The sequence below is a fragment of the Notothenia rossii genome (genome assembly GCF_949606895.1).
Source record: "Notothenia rossii genome assembly, chromosome: 3".
Taxonomy (NCBI): domain Eukaryota; kingdom Metazoa; phylum Chordata; class Actinopteri; order Perciformes; family Nototheniidae; genus Notothenia; species Notothenia rossii.
Genome location: NC_136901.1, coordinates 45,551,768 through 45,574,818, shown reverse-complemented (window position 1 = coordinate 45,574,818; position 23,051 = coordinate 45,551,768). Strand labels below are relative to the sequence as shown.

General features: G+C 44.3%; 3 protein-coding genes across 4 annotated transcripts in view; 1 reads left to right on the top strand and 2 right to left on the bottom strand.

Annotated features, from left to right (window-relative positions):
* The window catches only part of camta2 (calmodulin binding transcription activator 2), a 40,611-nt gene extending 37,282 nt beyond the window's left edge, over positions 1 to 3,329 (top strand). For both annotated transcript variants that reach the window (XM_079667884.1, XM_079667883.1), the window contains one exon: positions 1,614 to 3,329. In XM_079667884.1, the coding sequence (XP_079524010.1) occupies positions 1,614 to 1,668 (55 nt within the window). In that variant the 3' untranslated portion in view covers positions 1,669 to 3,329. The remainder of the gene's footprint in view (positions 1 to 1,613) is intronic.
* Positions 3,330 to 6,040: 2,711 nt separating this feature from the next.
* asgr1a (asialoglycoprotein receptor 1a) lies at positions 6,041 to 14,341 on the bottom strand. Its single transcript, XM_079667899.1, has 8 exons — positions 14,183 to 14,341; positions 12,654 to 12,758; positions 12,012 to 12,101; positions 10,352 to 10,417; positions 10,012 to 10,104; positions 9,009 to 9,163; positions 7,374 to 7,483; positions 6,041 to 6,561 (listed from the first exon to the last, which is right to left on the bottom strand). Exons 1-8 carry the CDS (start codon positions 14,238 to 14,240, stop codon positions 6,408 to 6,410), a joined length of 831 nt encoding a protein of 276 aa, XP_079524025.1. The 5' UTR covers positions 14,241 to 14,341; the 3' UTR covers positions 6,041 to 6,407.
* Positions 14,342 to 14,791: 450 nt separating this feature from the next.
* On the bottom strand, positions 14,792 to 23,045 carry cyb5d1 (cytochrome b5 domain containing 1). Its single transcript, XM_079672526.1, has 4 exons — positions 22,828 to 23,045; positions 22,270 to 22,346; positions 16,571 to 16,789; positions 14,792 to 15,613 (listed from the first exon to the last, which is right to left on the bottom strand). The coding sequence occupies exons 1-4, from the start codon at positions 22,964 to 22,966 to the stop codon at positions 15,386 to 15,388; spliced, it is 663 nt and encodes a 220-aa protein (XP_079528652.1). The 5' UTR covers positions 22,967 to 23,045; the 3' UTR covers positions 14,792 to 15,385.
* Between the last annotated feature and the right edge of the window lie 6 nt (positions 23,046 to 23,051).

Sequence of the window (23,051 nt, the reverse complement as noted above, 5' to 3'; positions counted from 1 at the left end):
TTAACTCTAGTTCAATAAGAACTCGCTAACTCTGTTTCAAAACCTTGTTAACTATGGTTCAATAAGAGCTCGTTCACTCTGGTTCGACACCTCGTTAACGCTGGTGCAACACCTCGTTAACTCTGGTTCAACATCTCGTTAACTGTGGTTCAATAAGAGCTCGCTAACTCTGTTTCAAAACATAAGAGCTTGTTAACTCTGGCTCAGTACCTCGTTAAGAGCTTGTTAACTCTGGTTCAGTACCTCATTAACTGGTTCAACACCTCGTTAACTCTCGTTCAATAAGAGCTCGTTAACTGGTTCAATAAGAGCTCGTTAAATCTGGTTCAACACCCCGTTAACTCTGGTTCAATAAGAGCTCGTTAACTCTGGTTCAATAAGAACTCGCTAACTCTGTTTCAAAACCTTGTTAACTCTGGTTCAATAAGAGCTTTTTCACTCTGGTTCGACACCTCGTTAACGCTGGTGCAACACCTCGTTAACTCTGGTTCAATAAGAGCTCGCTAACTCTGTTTCAAAACATAAGAGCTTGTTAACTCTGGTTCAGTACCTCGTTAAGAGCTCGTTAACTCTGGTTCAATAAGAGCTTGTTAACTCTGGTTCTGTACCTCATTAACTCTGGTTCAACACCTCGTTAACTCTGGTTCAATAAGAGCTCGTTAACTCTGGTTCAATAAGAGCTCGTTAAATCTGGTTCAACACCCCGTTAACTCTGGTTCAATAAGAGCTCGTTAACTCTGGTTCAACACCCCGTTAACTCTGGTTCAATAAGAACTCGCTAACTCTGTTTCAAAACCTCGTTAACTCTGGTTCAATAAGAGCTTGTTAACTCTGGTTCGACACCTCGTTAACTCTGGTTCAACACCTCGTTAACTCTGGTTCAATAAGAGCTCCTTAACTCTGGTTCAATAAGAGCTCGCTAACTCTGTTTCAAGACCTTGTTAACTCTGGTTCAATAAGAGCTCGCTAACTCTGTTTCAAGACCTTGTTAACTCTGGTTCAATAAGAGCTCGTTAACTGGTTCAATAAGAGCTTGTTAACTGGTTGAACACCTCGTTAACTCTGGTTCAATAAGAGCTCGTTAACTGGTTCAATAAGAGCTCGTTAACTGGTTCAACACCTCGTTAACTCTGGTTCAATAAGAGCTCGCTAACTCTGTTTCAAAACATAAGAGCTTGTTAACTCTGGTTCAGTACCTCGTTAAGAGCTCGTTAACTCTGGTTCAACACCTCGTTAACTCTGGTTCAATAAGAGCTTGTTAACTCTGGTTCAACACCTCGTTAACTCTGGTTCAATAAAAGCTCGCTAACTCTGTTTCAAAACATAAGAGCTTGTTAACTCTGGTTCAGTACCTCATTAATTCTGGTTCAACACCTCGTTAACTCTGGTTCAATAAGAGCTCGTTAACTCTGGTTCAACACCTCGTTAACTCTGGTTCAATAAGAGCTCGCTAACTCTGTTTCAAAACATAAGAGCTCATTAACTCTGGTTCAGTACCTCATTAACTCTGGTTCAGTACCTCATTAACTCTGGTTCAGTACCTCGTTAAGAGCTTGTTAACTCTGGTTCAGTACCTCGTTAAAACTTGTTACTAAATGTTTGTCTCTCTTCAGGATTAAGGAGCTGAAGCAGAGCCGGGAGCTGGAGAGGAGAGGACTGACCACTTAGATCTTAAACACAGACAGGAAGTGACATCACAGAGAGACAGGAAGAGACTTCAGAGAGACGCCTTACCCACGACAACTCCTCACCTGTCTGTGTGCACCTGTCTGTCTGCAGAGCTCCATCCTGGAATCAGATTAGAGTCAACAAATATTTGGACATTTTTTATATTTTATACACGAAACACTTAATGTAGATAATATTCTGAAATAATGATATCATTTAAAACACATTTAAGCAACAATAACAAATCAATAATAATATGTATTTTGTCCCTTTCCTTGCTCTGCTTACGAGTGGAAGGAAAGGGGGCATGTCATAAATACTTGAAGATATTTAAATGATATACAAACTAATATTTCATGAGCCTGGATGATATCATGGGATGGAATTCTTTACACGGCAACATGTACATGATGAGAGAAAGCTGCGTATAAATATATGAAACACAATCACATATAATACATATATATAAATACATATATATTCTAATGTCGATGCTATGGATGTCTTTATTTATTACAGCATGACCTGTGTGTGTGTGTGTGTGTGTGTGTGTGTGTGTGTGTGTGTGTGTGTGTGTGTGTGTGTGTGTGTGTGTGTGTGTGTGTGTGAGAGAGAGAGAGTGAGTGAGAGAGAGAGAGTGTGTGTGTGAGAGTGTGTGTTTGTGAGAGAGAGAGAGAGAGTGTGTGTGTGAGAGAGTGTGTATGTGTGTGTGAGTCAGTGAGTGTGAGAGAGTGTGTGAGAGAGAGAGAGAATGTTTGTGTGAGAGAGAGAGAGAGAGAGAGAGAGTTTGTGTGTGAGAGAGAGAGAGTGTGTGAGAGAGTGTTTGTTTGAGAGAGAGAGTGTGTGTGTGAGTCAGTGAGTGTGAGAGAGAGTGTGTGTTTGTGTGAGAGTCAGTGAGTGTGAGAGAGAGAGTGTGTGTTTGTGTGAGAGAGAGTGTGTGAGTCAGTGAGTGTGAGAGAGTGTGTGAGAGAGAGTGTGTATGTGTGTAAGAGAGAGAGAGTGTGAGAGAGAGAGAGTGTGTGAGAGAGAGTGTGTGTTTGTGTGAGAGAGAGAGAGTGTGTGTGTGAGTCAGTGAGTGTGAGAGAGAGAGTGTGTGTATGTGTGTGTGAGTGAGAGACAGTGTGTGTGTGAGAGAGGTCCAGTCTTAAGCCCCGCCCCCTCGACCGATGACATCATCGTGGCATGTGTTCTTCTCCAAAGACGTGTTCCTGATTCAAACGTTGTACAGAGTAACGACTTGGAGGAATCAAATAGAATCTAGAGTGAACGTTCATCCTCTAAACTTCGGACTTTAAGACACTTAAAAAATATATTTTTCTGAATTGTAATGTTTTTCTGTCTGAACGTGATAAGGGGCGGGACTTCTCTAAGCGGTTGACCAATCAGAGGTTTGAGACGGAGGGTGAACGTTAGCCGGTGATAAATCTGAATTTAATCTTGTAATATATTCTCAGAGGTCAGAGGTCGAGGCGCTCCACTTCCTGTTTAAAGGCCGGGACATTTCAGGACGTTTTCTTAGAGCGAGCATGAGCTGCCATTATTTTACTATACAGAAACATCTTCCTCCTCCAGCTGTTGCCGTGAAGCTTTGCATGAGTTTGTATTTATTGTCATGAAATCATTATTAATATGAAGTGAATAAATCAGCTGTTTGCTATTTACCCTTTGAGTCTTGTTGTTGTTTGTTTTGCTGCAGTATACATGAGAGTAACACCTCACAAAAAGTAGGGCCACGAGAGGTCCCAGCTGCTCACTGGTGGCAGGGTCAGCTGACTGCAGCACACTAACAGTCACAATGCCACCTACGTAATCCTTCACAAGGGAAGACATGCTTTTGTTATTTGGTGAAAAAGTATTTATTTAAACAAATTCTATTTGACTCTAGACTAGGAGAAAGTTGTTCCCATGTGGGAGCCCTGCTTTTTAAGTTGGAGGCATCGGTTCGCCTTGGATATACAAGCGTGGCAGAAAGCAGCATCGCCTGTGCCTGGAATCTGTGGAGGCAGACATGGTCATAGACTTCTATGGAGACAGCCAAACAAAAGGACACTGGAACAAACCCCAGGGCCATTGCACGGCGAATGAAAACATGCTGCCTGTTGGTCTGAGCACTCTCAAGGCTTTTGCAGACCCTTTCAAACCAACGCCTTGGTACCAACATCTGTCCGAATGCTCCGATGGCAAAAGACCAGGCAGAAGGTTCATCTTGCACCAGCAGAGGGCTGGAGGCTGACGGGTACATCGGCACACAGAGTTCTCCACACATCTATTGAGAAGCCATCAAAATCACTGCTGAGGGATATTGTGCAGAAAGTCTCAGCTGATACAGCAGGCATCATTTGGGGTAGGGAACACGAAAAGGATGCAAGTATGCACTGGGCCTTACAACTGCAAACAGTGACATACGCAAACCCCAAGCATCAGGGTTCAACGGGCAGGCTTCCAAGTGTGCAGAGAGAAGCCCTACATTGGTGTAAGCTGTGATGCTTATGCACACTGCGTTTGCTGTGGGAAGGGGTGGTTGAGGTAAAGCGCCCCTTGAAGTGGAATAGTGATTTGTCAGCTGATCACTGGCCAGCCGACGAGAGAGGACATCTGGACACTTTGTTGTCGCTGAGGACCAACCACAGCTACTACACCCAGGTAGTACAATAAATACCAACTCATAAGGACTTTTATTATCTGTCTTTTGTCAGCTGGAGTCTATGCTGTACTCTCTTTTTTCGGGTGCAGCTGCAGATGTTTGTGTGCAAAGCAACTGTTACGCCCAGATCTAGGGGAACCTAGGCGCAGCATAGCATGTACACTCTCTCCTCTTTTCCCACTCTCAAGAACATAGACCATGAGACGGTGAATGCCGTTTGGTAAATTTGATTACCAAAGTTTTCTTTTTAACAAACAAGTGCAACAACCCACAAAACAAACAAATCTCTGAACACAACATCTTGCCTAACAAATAAGAAAATAAACATACAAGACTCTTACCTACACTAACATTAGAGAAAACGGATTAACCAAAGAAAAAGGGTTTTGCACTCCTGAGTAAAGAATACAGCGTGCCTGCAAAGACAGGTAAAGTGGCTTACTTTCTTACGTCTCCCCGCAAGGAGAGACTGACAAGGTACACGGTCAAAGTGCGAACACAGGACAGATACAAATGCGCAACAGTTTTGGGAGTAGGAGAAGTCGAGTCAGAGCGAGCGGCCGAGGAACTGAACGGCTGCAGTTAAATATCCTCCCGTCTCCCCAGGTGGACCAATCAGCCTGTTGAAGGTAGCTAATCAGCTAACGGGCACCACCTGCTTGCTCACACACACACACACACACACACACACACACACACACACACACACACACACACACACACAGGAGGAGGGAAACATCTCTACACACAATACACATAACGACCAGGGTCGTAACACAACATATGCAGACTTCATCACCTGGACGCCAAAGCAAACCGTTATCCGCCGTGTCCAACAAGACGAAGATGTTCAGTGTCAGGCAGTGGACACCATCTACCCACAGCTGGCGGGTAGTGATGGCAAAATGAAGCTTTGAAAGAATCGTCGAACCACTTGGACAATTGTGTCGGAAATAGGTTCATTTCTCGAAGCTTCAGTTACTGCGACCTCTCCTGGCGAAGTGCAAGGCTGCAGTGGGTTTAACGCATCTTTGCCTTGAAAAATATTCGATACACACACACACACACACACACACACACACACACACTAAGACTGAATATCATGTTCTATTTGCAATTAAAGATTGATAATAGTGTGTATTGGGTTATTGAGAAGAGACTCGAGAGTGCTTGACATTTTTTTGGGCGGAGAGGGCCTTTTATCAGTTATTAAAGTATTAAAGTTGAAAAGCAATGATTAAAAGGTTACCTATTCAGAGTTTTGAACCAGCTGCGCGGAGGATATCGCTGCATCCTAGCCGCCGGCTCTATCCACTGGGCTATCAATTCTTTAGACCATCGAAGTGTTTTTATATTACTGATTGTCTTTTTGTTCACAACTTCTCCACATTTCGAAGTGTTTCACGAGCCAGAACGACCTATTTATCTTCCTGGCTTGCTTTATAATGATCCAATTCAAATGCAATGCCAACAACAACTCAACAGCAACAATGCAAACTACGACAGGTAGTGGTTATTGTTAAACATGAAGTCATTTCGGGTGAGGGTGAGGTGGAGCACCTGAGGGTTAGGCCTGTGGAGTTCTTTCCTCAGTCTCCAGGAAATGCATGTAATGTCCCCTGAAATAATGTATACATGGTGTGTGTGTGTGTGTGTGTGTGTGTGTGTGTGTGTGTGTGTGTGTGTGTGTGTGTGTGTGTGTGTGTGTGTGTTTAGTAAAAACTACAATTACAGATTTATTTATATTTTTATTGTCACACGCTCGGAAACTGAATGAAGCTCCTCGAATGCACACATTTTATTTTTTTATATTTTATTTATTTAGAATTTTCACTCGATCTAGTGATTAAAATGTTCCTTCAGTAAATATAATGAACATGTCTTGCTTATTGTTGTCTTGGCAGGAGATTAAACCCTCCTCATTAAGCATCAAGTTTAACATGTAAGCGCTTTATAAATAACATTTATTATTATAAAGCTTTTCTAACAGGTGTTTTTAAAGTCTCCTGTTGGACTAAAAGATAAAACAGCTGATCAGTAACCTGACCCAGCCGGTTGGCATGACGTTATGTCCCTGGTGCTCAGGGGGGGGCTGCTAGCCTCCCTTGTGTCTCTGGCAGAGGTATTTAATCCTCATGGAGCAGTGCAGGTCGTTGAGGCGTCCGTCGTCATGGAGATGAGCGCAATCTTCATCTCCGGCTCCGAGTCCGTGAAGATTCCAAGCGTCCGGCTGCCCGGGCATCCAGCGTCTGGAGGAACACATCGTGAGAGACACAGAGACGGAGGGCGAGTCGTGAGAGACACAGAGACGGAGGGCGAGTCGTGAGAGACACAGAGACAGAGGGCGAGTCGTGAGAGACACAGAGACGGAGGGCGAGTTGTGAGAGACGGAGGGCGAGTCATGAGAGACACAGAGACGGAGGAACACATTGTGAGAGACACAGAGACGGAGGGCGAGTCATGAGAGACACAGACACGGAGGGCGAGTCGTGAGAGACACAGAGACTAAGGGCGAGTCGTGAGAGACACAGAGACGGAGGGGGAGTCTTTTGAAACAGAAAGACGGAGGGGGAGTCGTTAGAAACAGAAAGACGGAAGGGGAGTCGTGACAAACAGAAAGACGGAGGGGGAGTTGTTAGAAACAGAAAAACGGAGGGGGAGTCGTTAGAAACAGAAAGACGGAGGGGGATTCATTAGAAACAGAAAGACGGAGGGGGAGTCGTGAGAAACAGAAAGACGGAGGGGGAGTCATTAGAAACAGAAAGACGGAGGGGGAGTCGTGACAAACAGAAAGACGGAGGGGGAGTCGTTAGAAACAGAAAGACGGAGGGGGAGTCATTAGAAACAGAAAGACGGAGGGGGAGTTGTTAGAAACAGAAAGACGGAGGGGGAATCGTTAGAAACAGAAAGAAAGAGGCGGAGTCGTTAGAAACAGAAAGACGGAGGGGGAGTCGTTAGAAACAGAAAGACGGAGGGGGAGTCGTTAGAAACAGAAAGACGGAGGGGGAGTTGTTTGAAACGGATCGAGGCAGTTTCCCACAGAGACAGAGGGCGGGCTCACCTGCGGTTCATGATGTAGGGCGTGTGGTTCACCCACTCCCATTCGCCGGTCCTCCTGTCCGTCAGACCCACCCAGTAGTAGGTTCCGTAAGAGTGAGACTTAACAAAGACCTGAACCAGAGACAGGAAGCTGGTTTAACTTCCTGTCGGAACCTTGGATGTTTAATAAGAACTGGATCCAGCGTCGGAGGCGGGGCTTGTTCAATCCTATGAGAGCTGCTCATTGGCTCATGAGGACAAAATGGCCTGACATTCTCGAGAGCAAAACGTAAAACATTACCCATCATGCCTGGCTGTCGGAGCAGAAGTACCCGTATATAGCTCATAGAGCGCAGTTGAGTTTCCCCTTAAGCCCCGCCTCCTGTAATCAAGCCCCGCCCCCTCCTGCTCTCGGCTCAGCAGAATGAATGGAGAGAGAAAATACATCTGGATTCAGCTTTTAATGCATCACAACTACAACTTTAAGGACCGAATGATTCTAATGAGGGCTATCCCACAGTTCAGACTGGGCCATTTATTTAGTTTGAATGATCCTCTGATTTACAGACGTCTCTTTCCCCATGTCAGCCAATGGGGGAAAGTCTTTCTGGCCCAGTGACGTCACGAACTGATACGGAAGTTGTAGTACCGCCGTTTGGCCACTAGGAATCTTTTCCTCAGAGTCCGGAGCACTTCCTGGGGGCTTGGGAGGAACTCTCTCAAAAATAAAGGCGTCCCACAAGGATCAGACCTGGGGCCCCTGCTGTTTACTCTATACATGTGAAGAGGCCCTATCCTGATGATGCTCTTTTCCCCCTCTGTCTGAAACCAGGGCCCCGTCTGCTCTTACTGGTTAGCTGGCTGGCTCTGTTTTGATTGGTCAACGTGCTCAGAGATGTCCCGCCCCTTAGCCTATCACGTACAATGTGTTGGCGCGCTGTAATGTCACTATGTTCCTGAAGTAAACAAAGGAGTCCAATTGAGGCGATGTTTATTATCTTTAACATTACGTTAAATACGTTAAAGATTATATATTTAACAGACAGGTTAGCCTGTCACGTACAACAGTGACCATCAACTGGTTAGTGCATTCGCCCCCCACTCTTTTTTTTTGTACAATGTCTCGTGAGTAATGTGCAGTACCGGAGTCCAACAGAGAGGCAGCAGCTGCGGGACAGTAGACTGCCTACTGCGTAGCCTTCCCTGCCCTGAAGAAGAAGTGAACCTTCGTTAGCGTGAAGAGTCTGCTTTATGGGCTCCGTAGTAGCCCCCGCTACGAGGCACCGGCGACTTGACTTTACATGAGCATGCTCCACTAGCCCCCGGTCAACAACTTCAACATTTAGGGCTATACAAAAAAATCGCTGGCCTGCGAAAGTGTCTCCAGGAATATTTTTGGCCCTTGGACAGATGTAGTGATCCCTGACGTACGGTGTGTTGGAGCGCTGTGATGTCACTACGTTCCTGAAGTTAACAAAGGGGTCCAATGGAGGCGTTCCAGACCTCTCTAACATTATCATAAATATGTTAAAGATTATATATTTAACAGACAGTTGTCTCACCCCTTAGCCTATCACGTACAATGTGTTCCATAGTGATGTCACTACGTTCAGGAAGTAATATAGTAACTGTTGTGATTGACAGACAGGTGTCTCACCCACTCCTCGTCGGAGAGAATGATAGCCAGGTGGGACTCGTGGTCATTGCACCAGGCTTTAGCCTCGTCCCAGGACAGGACAGTCTGACTGAACAGGTAGCAGCTGCTCTGGAAGGTGGTCCAGTCCAGAGGACAGCATCCCTCTACTGAAGAGCCTGAGAGAGAGACAGGTGAGAGAGAGAGACAGACAGGTGAGAGAGAGAGACAGACAGGTGAGAGAGAGAGAGACAGGTAAGAGAGAGAGACAGACAGGTGAGAGAGAGAGACAGACAGTTGAGAGACAGACAGTTGAGAGACAGGCAGGTGAGAGAGAGAGACAGACAGTTGAGAGAGACAGGCAGGTGAGAGAGAGAGACAGACAGTTGAGAGACAGTGAGAGACAGACAGTTGAGAGAGACAGGCAGGTGAGAGAGTGAGACAGACAGTTGAGAGAGACAGACAGGTAAGAGAGAGAGACAGACAGTTGAGAGACAGTGAGAGACAGACAGTTGAGAGAGAGATATGTGAGAGAGACAGACATGTGAGAGAGACAGACAGGTGAGACACAGTGAGAGAGACAGGTGAGAGAGAGACAGACAGTTGAGAGACAGTGAGAGACAGACAGTTGAGAGAGAGACAGGTGAGAGACAGACAGGTGAGAGACAGTGAAAGAGAGACAGACAGTTGAGAGACAGTGAGAGACAGACAGGTGAGAGAGAGACAGACAGTGAGAGAGAGACAGGTGAGAGAGAGACAGACAGTTGAGAGAGAGACAGGTGAGAGACAGACAGTTGAGAGACCTTGAGAGACAGACAGGTGAGAGAGAGAGACAGGTGAGAGAGAGACAGGTGAGAGACAGTTGAGAGAGATATGTGTGTGTGAATGTCTGTCTGTCTGTCTGTCTGTCTGTCTGTCTGTCTGTCTGTCTGTCTGTCTGTCTGTCTGTCTGTCTGTCTGTCTGTCTGTCTGTCTGTCTGTCTGTCTGTCTGTCTGTGTGTGTGTGTGTGTGTGTGTGTGTTTGTACTGTTTTGGATGAGGTGTTCGAGGGAACATTTGAGCTCGGCGACCGTCTTGCTGAGAGAGTCCAGAGTGGAGAGCTGCTTCAACGCCTCGGACACTGAACACACACACACACACACACACACACACACACACACACACACACACACACACACACACACACACACACACACACACACACACACACACACACACACACACACACACACACACACACACACACACACACACACACACACACACACACACACACACACACACACACACACACACACACACACACACACACACAGTGTCAGTAACAGCAGTGTGTTTGAAGGTGTTTCAGTTGAAGTGAGACTCACCTGAGTTTAGCTCATCTTTGTTGTTCTCCACTGCAAACCTTACCCTCTGAACATCTTTAACTGCATCTGAGGAAGAGGAGGAGGAGGAAGAGTTAGAGACGAAGAAGAGGAGGAGGAACAAAGATGGCTGCCTGTTTCAAGACTCAAGTCTTCACCATGAGCTCAGCAGCTACAGTGTAGATATGGAGATGAGAAACTGAAGTTCTCCTCCAGCAGAGCACATGAAGATATACAGCACATAGAACAGATACAACACATGAAGATATACAGCACATAGAACAGACACAATACATGAAGATATACAGCACATAGAACAGACACAACACATGAAGATATACAGCACATAGAACAGACACAACACATGAAGAGATACAGCACATAGAACAGATACAACACATGAAGATATACAGCACATAGAACAGATTCAACACATGAAGATATACAGCACATAGAACAGATTCAACACATGAAGATATACAGCACATAGAACAGATTCAACACATGAAGATATACAGCACATAGAACAGACACAACACATGAAGATATACAGCACATAGAACAGATTCAACACATGAAGATATACAGCACATAGAACAGATTCAACACATGAAGATATACAGCACATAGAACAGATTCAACACATGAAGTTATACAGCACATCGAACAGATTCAACACATGAAGATATACAGCACATAGAACAGATTCAACACATGAAGATATACAGCACATAGAACAGATTCAACACATGAAGATATACAGCACATAGAACAGATTCAACACATGAAGATATACAGCACATAGAACAGATTCAACACATGAAGATATACAGCACATAGAACAGATACAACAGATGAAGATATACAGCACATAGAACAGATACAACAGATGAAGATATACAGCACATAGAACAGATAAAACACATGAAGATATACAGCACATAGAACAGATACAACACATGAAGAGATACAGCACATAGAACAGATTCAACACATGAAGAGATACAGCACATAGAACAGATACAACAGATGAATATATACAGCACATAGAACAGATACAACAGATGAAGATATACAGCACATAGAACAGATACAACACATGAAGAGATACAGCACATAGAACAGATACAACACATGAAGAGATACAGCACATAGAACAGATACAACACATGAAGATATACAGCACATAGAACAGATACAACACATGAAGATATACAGCACATAGAACAGATACAACACATGAAGATATACAGCACATAGAACAGATACAACAGATGAAGATATACAGCACATAGAACAGATTCAACACATGAAGAGATACAGCACATAGAACAGATTCAACACATGAAGAGATACAGCACATAGAACAGATTCAACACATGAAGATATACAGCACATAGAACAGATACAACAGATGAAGATATACAGCACATAGAACAGATACAACACATGAAGAGATACAGCACATAGAACAGATACAACACATGAATAGATACAGCACATAGAACAGATACAACACATGAAGAGATACAGCACATAGAACAGATACAACACATGAAGATATACAGCACATAGAACAGACACAACACATGAAGATATACAGCACATAGAACAGATTCAACAGACAACGTAGAAATAGAGCCAGAGAATGTTTGGATGTTACCTCTGGTCTCCTGCTGGCTGGAGCTCTGAGTCTCCGTCAGGTTGGACACTGAGTTCTCGACGGACCAGAGTCTGTTGGACATCTTGGTGTCTGCACACACACACACACACACACACACACACACACACACACACACACACACACACACACACACACACACACACACACACACACACACACACACACACACACACACACACACACACACACACACACACACACACACACACACACACACACACACACACACACACACACACACACACACACACACACACACACACACAATATTGACTCATCGTTACATTGAGAATAATCAGGCGTTTGTTTATAATAATTAGTTTTTTAAACCATTATTACCGGATTTTAAATGTAATGGTAAAATTCAGATCTTTTTTTATCATTATATTCTATTTATACTTTTTCCCTCATAATAATTCCAGTTTTTTTTCTTTCCTTCAAACTTGTTTTGCTTAATCTTAAAAAAACATTTCCTTCCTAATAACAACTCTTTCTCTCAGATTTAATTTTACAGTTTACCTTTTCCAAATACTCACAGAACTGTGTGTGTGTGTGTGTGTGTGTGTGTGTGTGTGTGTGTGTGTGTGTGTGTGTGTGTGTGTGTGTGTGTGTGTCTCTCACTGCTTGCTCCCAGAGCTATGATCAGGATCAGGATAAACGTCGCCGTCAGAACAGGAAACAACAATGGTCTGAATCTGGAGACAAGAGAGAGAGAGACAGGGGGACCTGCAGAGAGACAGGTGAGAGACAGAAAGGTAGAGACAGACAGGTGAGAGACACACAGGTGAGACAGACAGGTGAGAGACACACAGGTGAGACAGAAAGGTGAGAGAGACAGACAGGGAGAGACACACAGGTGAGACACACAGGTGTGAGACAGACAGGTGAGAGAGAGACAGGTGAGACACACAGGTGAGAGAGAGACAGGTGAGACACACAGGTGAGACAGACAGGTGAGAGAGACAGACAGGGAGAGACACACAGGTGAGACACACAGGTGAGAGAGAGACAGGTGAGACAGACAGGTAAGAGACAGACAGGTGAGACAGACAGGTGAGAGAGAGACAGGTGAGACAGACAGGTGAGAGAGACAGACAGGGAGAGACACACAGGTGAGAGACACACAGGTGAGACAGACAGGTGAGAGAGAGACAGGTGAGATGGACAGGTGAGAGACAGACAGGTAGAGATAGACAGACAGGTGAGAGACAGACAGGTGAGAGACAGACAGGTGAGAGAGACAGGTGAGAGAGACAGTTGAGAGACAGACAGGTTAGACAGACAGGTGAGAGAGAGACAGTTGATAGACAGACAGGTTAGACAGACAGGTGAGAGAGAGAGACAGGTGAGAGACAGACAGGTGAGAGACAGACAGGTAGAGATAGACAGACAGGTGAGATACAGACAGGTGAGAGACAGACAGGTGAGAGAGACAGGTGAGAGACAGACAGGTGAGAGACAGACAGGTGAGAGAGACAGACAGGTGAGAGACAGACAGGTGAGAGAGACAGGTGAGAGAGACAGGTGAGAGACAGACAGGTGAGAGACAGACAGGTAGAGATAGACAGACAGGTGAGATACAGACAGGTGAGAGACAGACAGATGAGAGACAGACAGGTGAGAGAGACAGGTGAGAGACAGACAGGTGAGAGACAGACAGGTGAGAGAGACAGGTGAGAGAGACAGGTGAGAGACAGACAGGTGAGAGAGACAGGTGAGAGAGACAGGTGAGAGACAGACAGGTGAGAGACAGACAGGTAGAGATAGACAGACAGGTGAGATACAGACAGGTGAGAGACAGACAGGTGAGAGAGACAGGTGAGAGACAGACAGGTGAGAGACAGACAGGTGAGAGAGACAGGTGAGAGACAGACAGGTGAGAGACAGACAGGTGAGAGACAGACAGAATATTCTCAAAAGATTCAGATATTTTTTTCAAGAAATATTCGGTCTTATTCCGTCAGAATATATCAAAACAAGAGAGAAAAGAGTCCCTCTGAGAGACAGACAGGTGAGAGACAGACAGAATATTCTCAAAAGATTCAGATATTTTTTTCAAGAAATATTCGGTCTTATTCCGTCAGAATATATCAAAACAAGAGAGAAAAGAGTCCCTCTGAGAGACAGACAGGTGAGAGACAGACAGGTACCTTTGTTCCAGAAGGAGTCGCTCTCATCTTCGACGTTGTCATGGTATTCAGTCGTCATGGCGATGTCTCTGTCTCGTCTCCTTCACGACAAAAAGACTGAAAACAGGCGGCGAGCCGGAGGTCATCGACCCTCAGAGACGCACTTTGAACTGTGTGTGTGTGTGTGTGTGTGTGTTTGTGTGTGTGTGTGTGTGTGTGTCTCTCTGTGTGTGTGTGTGTGTGTGTGTGTGTCTCTCTGTGTGTGTGTGTGTGTGTGTGTGTGTGTGTGTGTGTGTCTCTCTCTCTCTCTCTCTGTGTGTGTGTGTTTCTCTCTCTCTCTCTCTCTGTGTGTGTGTGTTTCTCTCTCTCTCTCTGTGTGTGTGTGTGTGTGTGTGTGTGTGTGTGTGTGTGTGTGTGTGTGTGTGTGTGTGTGTGTGTGTGTGTGTGTGTGTGTGTGTGTGTGTGTGTGTGTGTGTGTGTGTGTGTGTGTGTGTGTGTGTGTGTGTGTGTGTGTGTGTGTGTGTGTGTGTGTGTGTGTGTGTGTGTGTGTGTGTGTGTGTGTGTGTGTGTGTGTGTGTGTGTGTGTGTGTGTGTGTGTGTGTGTGTGTGTGTGTGTGTGTGTGTGTGTGTGTGTGTGTGTGTGTGTGTGTGTGTGTGTGTGTGTGTGTGTGTGTGTGTGTGTGTGTGTGTGTGTGTGTGTGTGTGTGTGTGTGTGTGTGTGTGTGTGTGTGTGTGTGTGTGTGTGTGTGTGTGTGTGTGTGTGTGTGTGTGTGCGAGATGTTGAAACTATGGAAAGTTCCTCAAACTTAAATGTTTTAAATATGAAGCCTCCCTCTATTGGGAAATGTCTCCATGCGACCTGTAACCCCTTCCAGATGTCCCGCCCCTCATCACGTTCGATGTGTTGAAGCGAAAAGGGAGAATTTGGGATTTTGTAAAAAAAAAAGTCTGAACGTTTTGAAAGTCAGAATTGACAATCCAATGTGTTGGAGCGCTGTGATGTCACTATGTTCCCAAAGTAAACACAGGAGTGTAATTGAGGCGTTTCACACTGAATAACATCACTCACATATATCTTCTGAATATTTATTCAATCACTCTCTGTTATACATCCTCAGTGGTCACCAGAGGTCACCAGAGGTCACCAGAGAGTCACCAGAGGTCACCAGAGGGTCACCAGAGGGCCACCAGAGGTCACCAGAGGTCATCAGAGGTCACCAGAGGTCACCCCTCAGTCAGGTCGTCGTTGTAGAGCAGCAGCACGGCGGGGGGGCAGAGGTCAGAGGTCATTCTCAGGTCCTCCTGGTCCTCGTCTCGGACCTGGTTCTCCTCCAGAGTCCGGCTCATGTCCAGCGCCGCCCCCCCGCTGTGCGTCCAGGTGTAGCTGCCGGCGTGAGCGTTGACCTCCAGGTACCGGAGCTGCACCTCCTGCAGGGTCTCCTCACTGCACACCTGAGACACATCGTTATGCTACACCTCCTGGAGGGTCTCCTCACCTGAGACACATCGTTATGCTACACCTCCTGGAGGGTCTCCTCACTGCACACCTGAGACACATCGTTATGCTACACCTCCTGGAGGGTCTCCTCTCACCTGAGACACATCGTTATGCTACACCTCCTGGAGGGTCTCCTCACTGCACACCTGAGACACATCGTTATGCTACACCTCCTGGAGGGTCTCCTCACTGCACACCTGAGACACATCGTTATGCTGCACCTCCTGGAGGGTCTCCTCACTGCACACCTGAGACACATCGTTATGCTGCACCTCCTGGAGGGTCTCCTCACTGCACACCTGAGACACATCGTTATGCTACACCTCCTGGAGGGTCTCCTCACTGCACACCTGAGACACATCGTTATGCTACACCTCCTTCAGGGTCTCCTCACTGCACACCTGAGACACATCGTTATGCTACACCTCCTGGAGGGTCTTCTCACTGCACACCTGAGACACATCGTTATGCTACACCTCCTGGAGGGTCTCCTCACTGCACACCTGAGACACATCGTTATGCTACACCTCCTGGAGGGTCTCCTCTCACCTGAGACACATCGTTATGCTACACCTCCTGGAGGGTCTCCTCTCACCTGAGACACATCGTTATGCTACACCTCCTGGAGGGTCTCCTCACTGAACACCTGAGACACATCGTTATGCTACACGTCCTGGAGGGTCTCCTCTCACCTGAGACACATCGTTATGCTACACCTCCTGGAGGGTCTCCTCACTGCACACCTGAGACACATCGTTGCACCTCCTGCAGGGTCTCCTCTCACCTGAGACACATCGTTGCCCCTCCTGCAGGGTCTCCTCTCACCTGAGACACATCGTTGCCCCTCCTGCAGGGTCTCCTCTCACCTGACATGACCTCATGAATACATCTCAGGTGAGAAGCCAGTGTACCTGCAGCCGCTGCTCCTGGGAGGTGAGCGTGTTGACGATCCGGATCCAGCGGGTTTTCCTCGTCAGGTTTCCCACCACGTAGCGCTCGTCCCTCCACCAGGGGGCGCCGCTGAGCGAGGGCCAATCAGAGCGAGGCCCGGCAGGGGGGACGTGCAGGAAGCGGCCCCTCGGGGTGAAGAATCTCACACAGTTAGTGAGGGGGTCCACGTACCTGAGCACCTGAGAACAGAGACACAGGTGTTTCCATGGGGCTTGGAATTGACAGCATGGTCTACAGGTAACATCTGTGAATCACTTTAGACCGTATCAACTGGTGATTGTGGTTACGCCATGTTAAGGAGATATCATTCCATATTTTCTTCCAACCAATAGTCTGCGTATCATTCTTTAGATCTGCGTTCCATACTGCAGAGATGCCAATATATCCGGTTAGTTTATCTTGCAGCTTTTTATTTATATATGAAGTAGTGCCGCTCACACTGTTTGGACTCTAGAGGCGCGTTCACACCGCAGTACTTCTCCCACAAAGGTTCCTGAGAACTTAGTTCATCAGAACTCTTTGGTTCTGATGAACTAAGTACAGATCGCGTTCACACCGGAATAAGTCCCTGAGGGAGGATTAGGCGAATGAAGCCTGACGTCACTTCTTCTTCTTCTGCTTTGGGTTTACTGGCAGGCCGCAAACAACTTCACGGCGTATACTGCCACCCGGAGTCCCCGGCCGGAAGCCCCCGGAGTTAGGGAAGGCTTCAGTAGAAGCTGCTGGGACTCCCAGCAGCTTCTACTGAAGCCTTCAGAGTAAATCGCCAGAACGCCGACACTTCCTCATCTCCACCGCTCACATGTTTTATTTTGTGTTGCCATAAGTTAGTCTCTCTGCGTTTCTGCGCTGGGCTAATGCTAATAATGCTAATAATGCTAATGCGAGGATAATAAAATGGTGGCTTCACAACACTTTTTTTGAGTTTTACGGGGCGTGGTTTGAAATCCTCCCAGCCAATCAGAAATATAGCTCTTTTCTCACGAGAGCCGAATGAGAGTCCCTGCTCTCTAGCAGGGACGGGAAAGGGGGTAAAAAGGTTCTCAAGAACTCATTTTAGTTCCGGCTCTTTTTGGTGTGAACGCGACATTTCGGAACTAAAGTGTGAAAAGTACTCCGGTGTGAACGCGGCTAATATGGCCTTAACTAATTGAAGTGTTGGCAGAGGTTGATTCCAAGGAACTCCATATGTGCGCACGGCAGCACGTAGTTAGAAAAAGAAAGAAGAGCCAGGCACATTATACGTGTCTTTCAATCCTTGGAAGGACATCAAGCCGTTGTCGTTGGCTATGTCAGAAAGATAATGTATTCCTCGAGTTTGCCATTTTGGGAATTGGATTGCTTTTTTCCCAATGCGTAGAAACAGGTTATGAAGAATGGGTATGTTGCTATGCCAATCTCCAGACCAATTACACCATTTCTCCACATGTTTCCACACTTTCACGGCTTGCCCCTTAATTGCTCCAAATGTTAGCATACAGTCATACGGCGACATGGCAGAGAACAAGACATCACCAAGTTTAAGGGGATAGACTTCTTTCAGTTTTAATCCGAGGCACATCAATCCAGTTTCTCAACGCTCGAAGCGTGAAGGAATAACCCTAACCCATTAAGGCCTCCACTGTTTTTGTTATATTGTAGAACTTTGTATCTGATTCCTGGGTATTGGTTTTTCCAAATATATTTTTGAAATCCTGAAGTTTGTCCCAGAAACCCCCTGGTGGAGATAAAGGTACCATACTCGCTAAGAAATGGACTCTTGGTAGAACATTCGTCTTTATGATTGAAATTCGTCCTGCTAAAGACATTGTTATATTAATCCACTGTTTTAGGTCATCTTTAATTGTTGTGTACATTCTTTTGTAGTTCTTTGCTACTATTGGGTCTAATGAGGCATATCTATCGATTCCCAAATACTTAAAGTGTTGGACGATCTGCAATTCTGTGTTTAAGTTTAGTTCAACCATGGCACTATTGAGGGGTAAAAGACATGACTTATTCAAATTGATCTTGTCACCAGATATTGAACTAAATTGGGTAAAGATAAGGAAGCGTAGTTGGTACCTCGTCCAAGTACAGTAGCAGATCATCCTCTGTGTCTTTTACAACTATCTGTTTTACTTCTTTGGATAGTCTTATTTTCTGTGCAAGCGGTTCTAGAGAAATTGCAAACAGAAGCGCGGAGACAGGGCAGCCTTGCCGTGTGCCACGTAGAATTGGAAATCTAGGTGACCACTGATTGCCTGTCAGAACCATAGCACTTGGGTTATTATATAGGATCTTCACCATGATCACACATGTTGCCCCAAAACCCATAGTTTGCATTGTATGCCACACAAATGGCCATTCTATCAAAAGCTTTTCCAGCATCAACTGATAACACGGCAGAAGGCGATGTTATGTCTGCTGCAGAATGGATAAAATGCATTAGTCTCCTGATATCATCTGATGAGAGTCGGTTTGTCATAAAGTCTCTTTGGTCATCATGAACTAATGTCGGAAGGACTTTCTCCAATCGTCGAGCTATTACTTTGGCATAGAGTTTGATTTCTGAATGTTTAAGTGATGTTGGTCTAAAACCTGTGCATACGTTTGGGTCCCCTTCTTGTGTATGAGAGAAATTATAGCTGTATTGATATCCTTTTGGAAATGTCCTTCTTTGAGTGCTACCTGAATTATTTCCAATACTATTGGTCCTAAATCCGGAGGGATACTATCTATACCAGGGGATGGGCCAAGGTTCATGTCTTCACTGCTTCAGATCATTCTTTAAGTGTTGTTTCACAGTCTAAGCGATCAATGTCCTCAGGGGAGAGATGTGGTCACTTCAGATCCACAAAGAAATCTTCTAACTCTGCCTTTGATGTCTGTACTTGAGATGTATATAAATGTTTATAGAACTGTTCAAATTCATGATGAATACGGACTGGATCATAAAGGACAATGCCATCGTTATTCCTAATTGAGGATATTTGGGCCAGCTGCTCGTTATTTGGGAGTTGACTTGCCAGCAGGGAGCTCGGTCTGCTTCCATCTAGATATTCTGTGTTTCTTATGAATCAGAAATGTAGCTCTGTTGGTAAGCAGCGCATTGAGTTCAGCTCTTTATCTGAATGATAATGTTCCTGTAGTTCTCTAATCAGCGATGATAATGTACATTCTAGATCCACGATCGTCTTGAGCTCGTCCCTGTCTCGGGCCGAGGAGTGCACTATGGAACATAACCTTTTACAGCGTTCCATCGACGCCTAACATCTTTAACTGAATTATAATCAAACAACAGAAACTCTCTCAGCCCATTTTAAGCTGTTGACAGTATGGTGAGTCTTGTAATAATGTCAAATTGAATCTCCACCTTGCAGCTCGATTGTTCTCCTGAGAGAGAAAAAGGTGGTCTGATATTGACATACAGTATGTGATATTTCAGGATTTTGAACTAAATCTACAAGGTTCGAGATTAAAATATAGTCTATCCTTGAAAATGTAAGATGTCTCTTAGAAAAGAAAGTAAACTCTTTTGATATAGGATGCCTTACTCTCCATATATCTACCAACGCATAGTTATTTTTAACGGTACTTAATGCTAGGTTAGCTGATGACCTGCTTTGGGTATTCCTTGATCTATTAATGGGTTCATTACAGCATTCACATCACCACCAATAATAATGTCATAATTGGTCATTTTGGAAATTGCTTTTGAAAGTGATCCAAAGAGCGTAGGTTCAGCGTGAGTTCGGTGCATTTCTAAACGACGCCTTGAAGAGAAGCAATTCTTCCTTCTTGATAACAATGTCATTTTAAATGATTGCAAATTAAAATGATTCCTCCTTTAGTTTTACTGTTTGAAGATGAATAAGCCACAACTTTATAAATATTATTCCCAACTTTATGTTCCTAACCTTTAGATTGGAGTTAAGACCGCCTACGTTTAATGAGAGAACAATGAATCTAGTCATGTGTATCAAACCAAATGTACTTTGAGGACTTATGCAGATTTTAATGTCATTTACAATGTCATAATAAACTCTGATTGCGATTTGACAAGACTACCTCCATTCCCTTAATTCCCAACTCTCCTCCCTTCTCCTCACCCCAAACAAAAAACAAAAACAGGGCCAATGAAATAATAAAATGCAATATCAGCAGATAAGTCATAATTTCCCTCTTTAGACTCCGCTCCATTCAGCAGAGCTGTGGCACAGAGCAGTAAGCACGCATGCTAACATCCCCTCTAGCAAGTTGCACAATACATTCAAAGCATTAAGGGACCGGTTTATAAGAGCTCAATTCTAATGAAATGAGAAGCAGTGAACACAGGAGCGGGTTGCAGCTATCATCTACCTGCCTACTCAGCGGACGTGTTGCCGGAGGTCTGGACGTCTTAGTTGGCTGTGAGCTAGATCAGGGGTTCCCAAACTTTGCCATGCCAAGGACCCCCATATATCATTATCCTCTGGCGGGGACCCCCTTGTTGCAATTCTTTTTTAAATGATGAACATTATGATGGAAAATATGACTAATTAATCATACAGCTTAATACATTTTCTTAATATATATTTGTATTAATAATTAATAATCAGTTATTGTTCTAAAATGTTTTTGTATTTATCTTTTGTTTGTCATTCATTACATTGATTGTGTCTTCTGTTATAAACATTCTTAACACAATATTAAACAGTAATATCAACAGTAAACATATTTTTAAAGCATTTTTAAAGTGATATCTGTCTTTATAATATTATATAATTTTGAACAGTAATATGAACAATTAAAATATATTTTTAGCATTTTTGAAAGCTATTTATATATAATATTCAACAGTAATATCAACAATAAACATATTTATATATAAACAACAATATTTGCTACATCCGTGCTCTCATCCAGCTGCAGAGCGAAATATTCACTAGCTCTCACTTGCTCCAAAAGCTGAGCAGATACACTCTCAGTAGCGGCAGCTCGATTCTGATTGGCTTGAAGGGCGGTCGTGTGATTTAAAAACAAAAAATAAAATATTAATAAATAAAAAATATTAAAAGATTGGCATCAAAGGAGGACACATAGATTGATAGATATGCAGTTATTAATAACATCTAAAAAGAAAAAAGTTCCCCTTTCCCTCAAACTTTGCGTGACCCCCCCTGGTGCTCCCTGGCGGCCCCCCGGGGGGTCGGGGCCCCCACTTTGAAAAACACTGAGCTAGACGCCTTCACTGCATGTCACCGGAAGTCACATGGACACTCTACACTTTTATTGGTATTTTAATGGTATTTTAATGGTGTTTTATTGGTATTTTATTGTTATTTTAATGGTATTTTATTGGTATTTTATTGGTATTTTAATTTGTACTTCAACTGTGTTTTAATGGTATTTTAATGGTGTTTTCAGTGAGATTTCGGTAGAACCTCCCACAGTTAGTGAGGGGTCCACGTTCTGGAGCACCTGAGCACAGAGACACACAGGTGAGCAGGAAACAGAGCTGCTCTCTGATTGGTCGGTTTCAGATCAGAATCAGAATACCTTCATCAGTCCCACAGAGGGGAAATGTACATTGTTACAGCAGAAAAGAGCCAAAGACAGCTTAATGTTAACTAAGAAGTATGCATTAAAACAAAATAAGAATTTACAAAATGCACATCGTTGTTTGAGTGTCGCTCACGTCGTTGGTGTCGGGATCGAACCAGCGGCTGATGTCCCGCCCAGCGAACTCCAGGATGGGCAGCAGCAAGACGTCTCCTTCATATCAAAAGTATTACAAATGAAGTATTTAGAGGACATTAAACATATGTCCTCCAACCCATCACAACCCCCTGCTTCCACGCCCACTGTTATTGAGTTTTGACTTCATTATTTGCCCTACTTTTAAGTTTCTTTGATTTTTAATAAATAAATACAGAGAATTGTTTTATATTTTTCAGACCAAAGAAACATAAAAAACACATTTAAAAAAACAAACATTTTATTTAAATAGTAAATGTTAAATCTGCTGAGAAATAAATCCAAATGTTTTTTTCTTACCGACTTTTTGAAAAAATATATAAAAATAAATACAGATCTGGAGATTTATTTTCGATTTTAAATATAAATAAAAAAGCTAAAAACAGAGAAATGTTGTTATTTATTCCCCATGGAGCAAACGAGGTGTATCAAAAACTAAAATATGAATATATATGAGTATTTACAGATCAATAAAGGACTAATACTGTTATTACTCCACCTTTGTGCTCCTCCATCAGCGGGGTGAGGTCGCACACTTTGCCCAGGAAAGAGACCCACAGGTCGGCCTCCGTGTTGTGAGAGGACACCTCCAGCGGGGTGAAGAACCTCTTCCTCTTCATCACTTTATTATATCTCATGTATTTAATAAAAACTCAGGTTTAAAGCGACACCTGTTTACTCCGGAGAGTGTTGTCATGCTGTTACCACGGCAACACGTCACAA

What these genes read in the sequence shown, in the direction of transcription:
- asgr1a (XM_079667899.1), bottom strand. Translation starts at nt 14,240, where the DNA reads ATGACGACTGAATACCATGACAACGTCGAAGATGAGAGCGACTCCTTC. An exon ending in CAGCCAGCAGGAGACCAGAG is followed by an intron (nt 10,418 to 12,011) that starts GTAACATCCAAA and finishes CCTCTTCCTCAG; the next exon opens with ATGCAGTTAAAGATGTTCAG. An exon ending in CGAACACCTCATCCAAAACA is followed by an intron (nt 9,164 to 10,011) that starts GTACAAACACAC and finishes TCTCTCTCTCAG; the next exon opens with GCTCTTCAGTAGAGGGATGC.
- cyb5d1 (XM_079672526.1), bottom strand. Translation starts at nt 22,966, where the DNA reads ATGAGATATAATAAAGTGATGAAGAGGAAGAGGTTCTTCACCCCGCTG. An exon ending in GCTGATGGAGGAGCACAAAG is followed by an intron (nt 22,347 to 22,827) that starts GTGGAGTAATAA and finishes TTTGATATGAAG; the next exon opens with GAGACGTCTTGCTGCTGCCC. An exon ending in TCGATCCCGACACCAACGAC is followed by an intron (nt 16,790 to 22,269) that starts GTGAGCGACACT and finishes CTCTGTTCTCAG; the next exon opens with GTGCTCAGGTACGTGGACCC.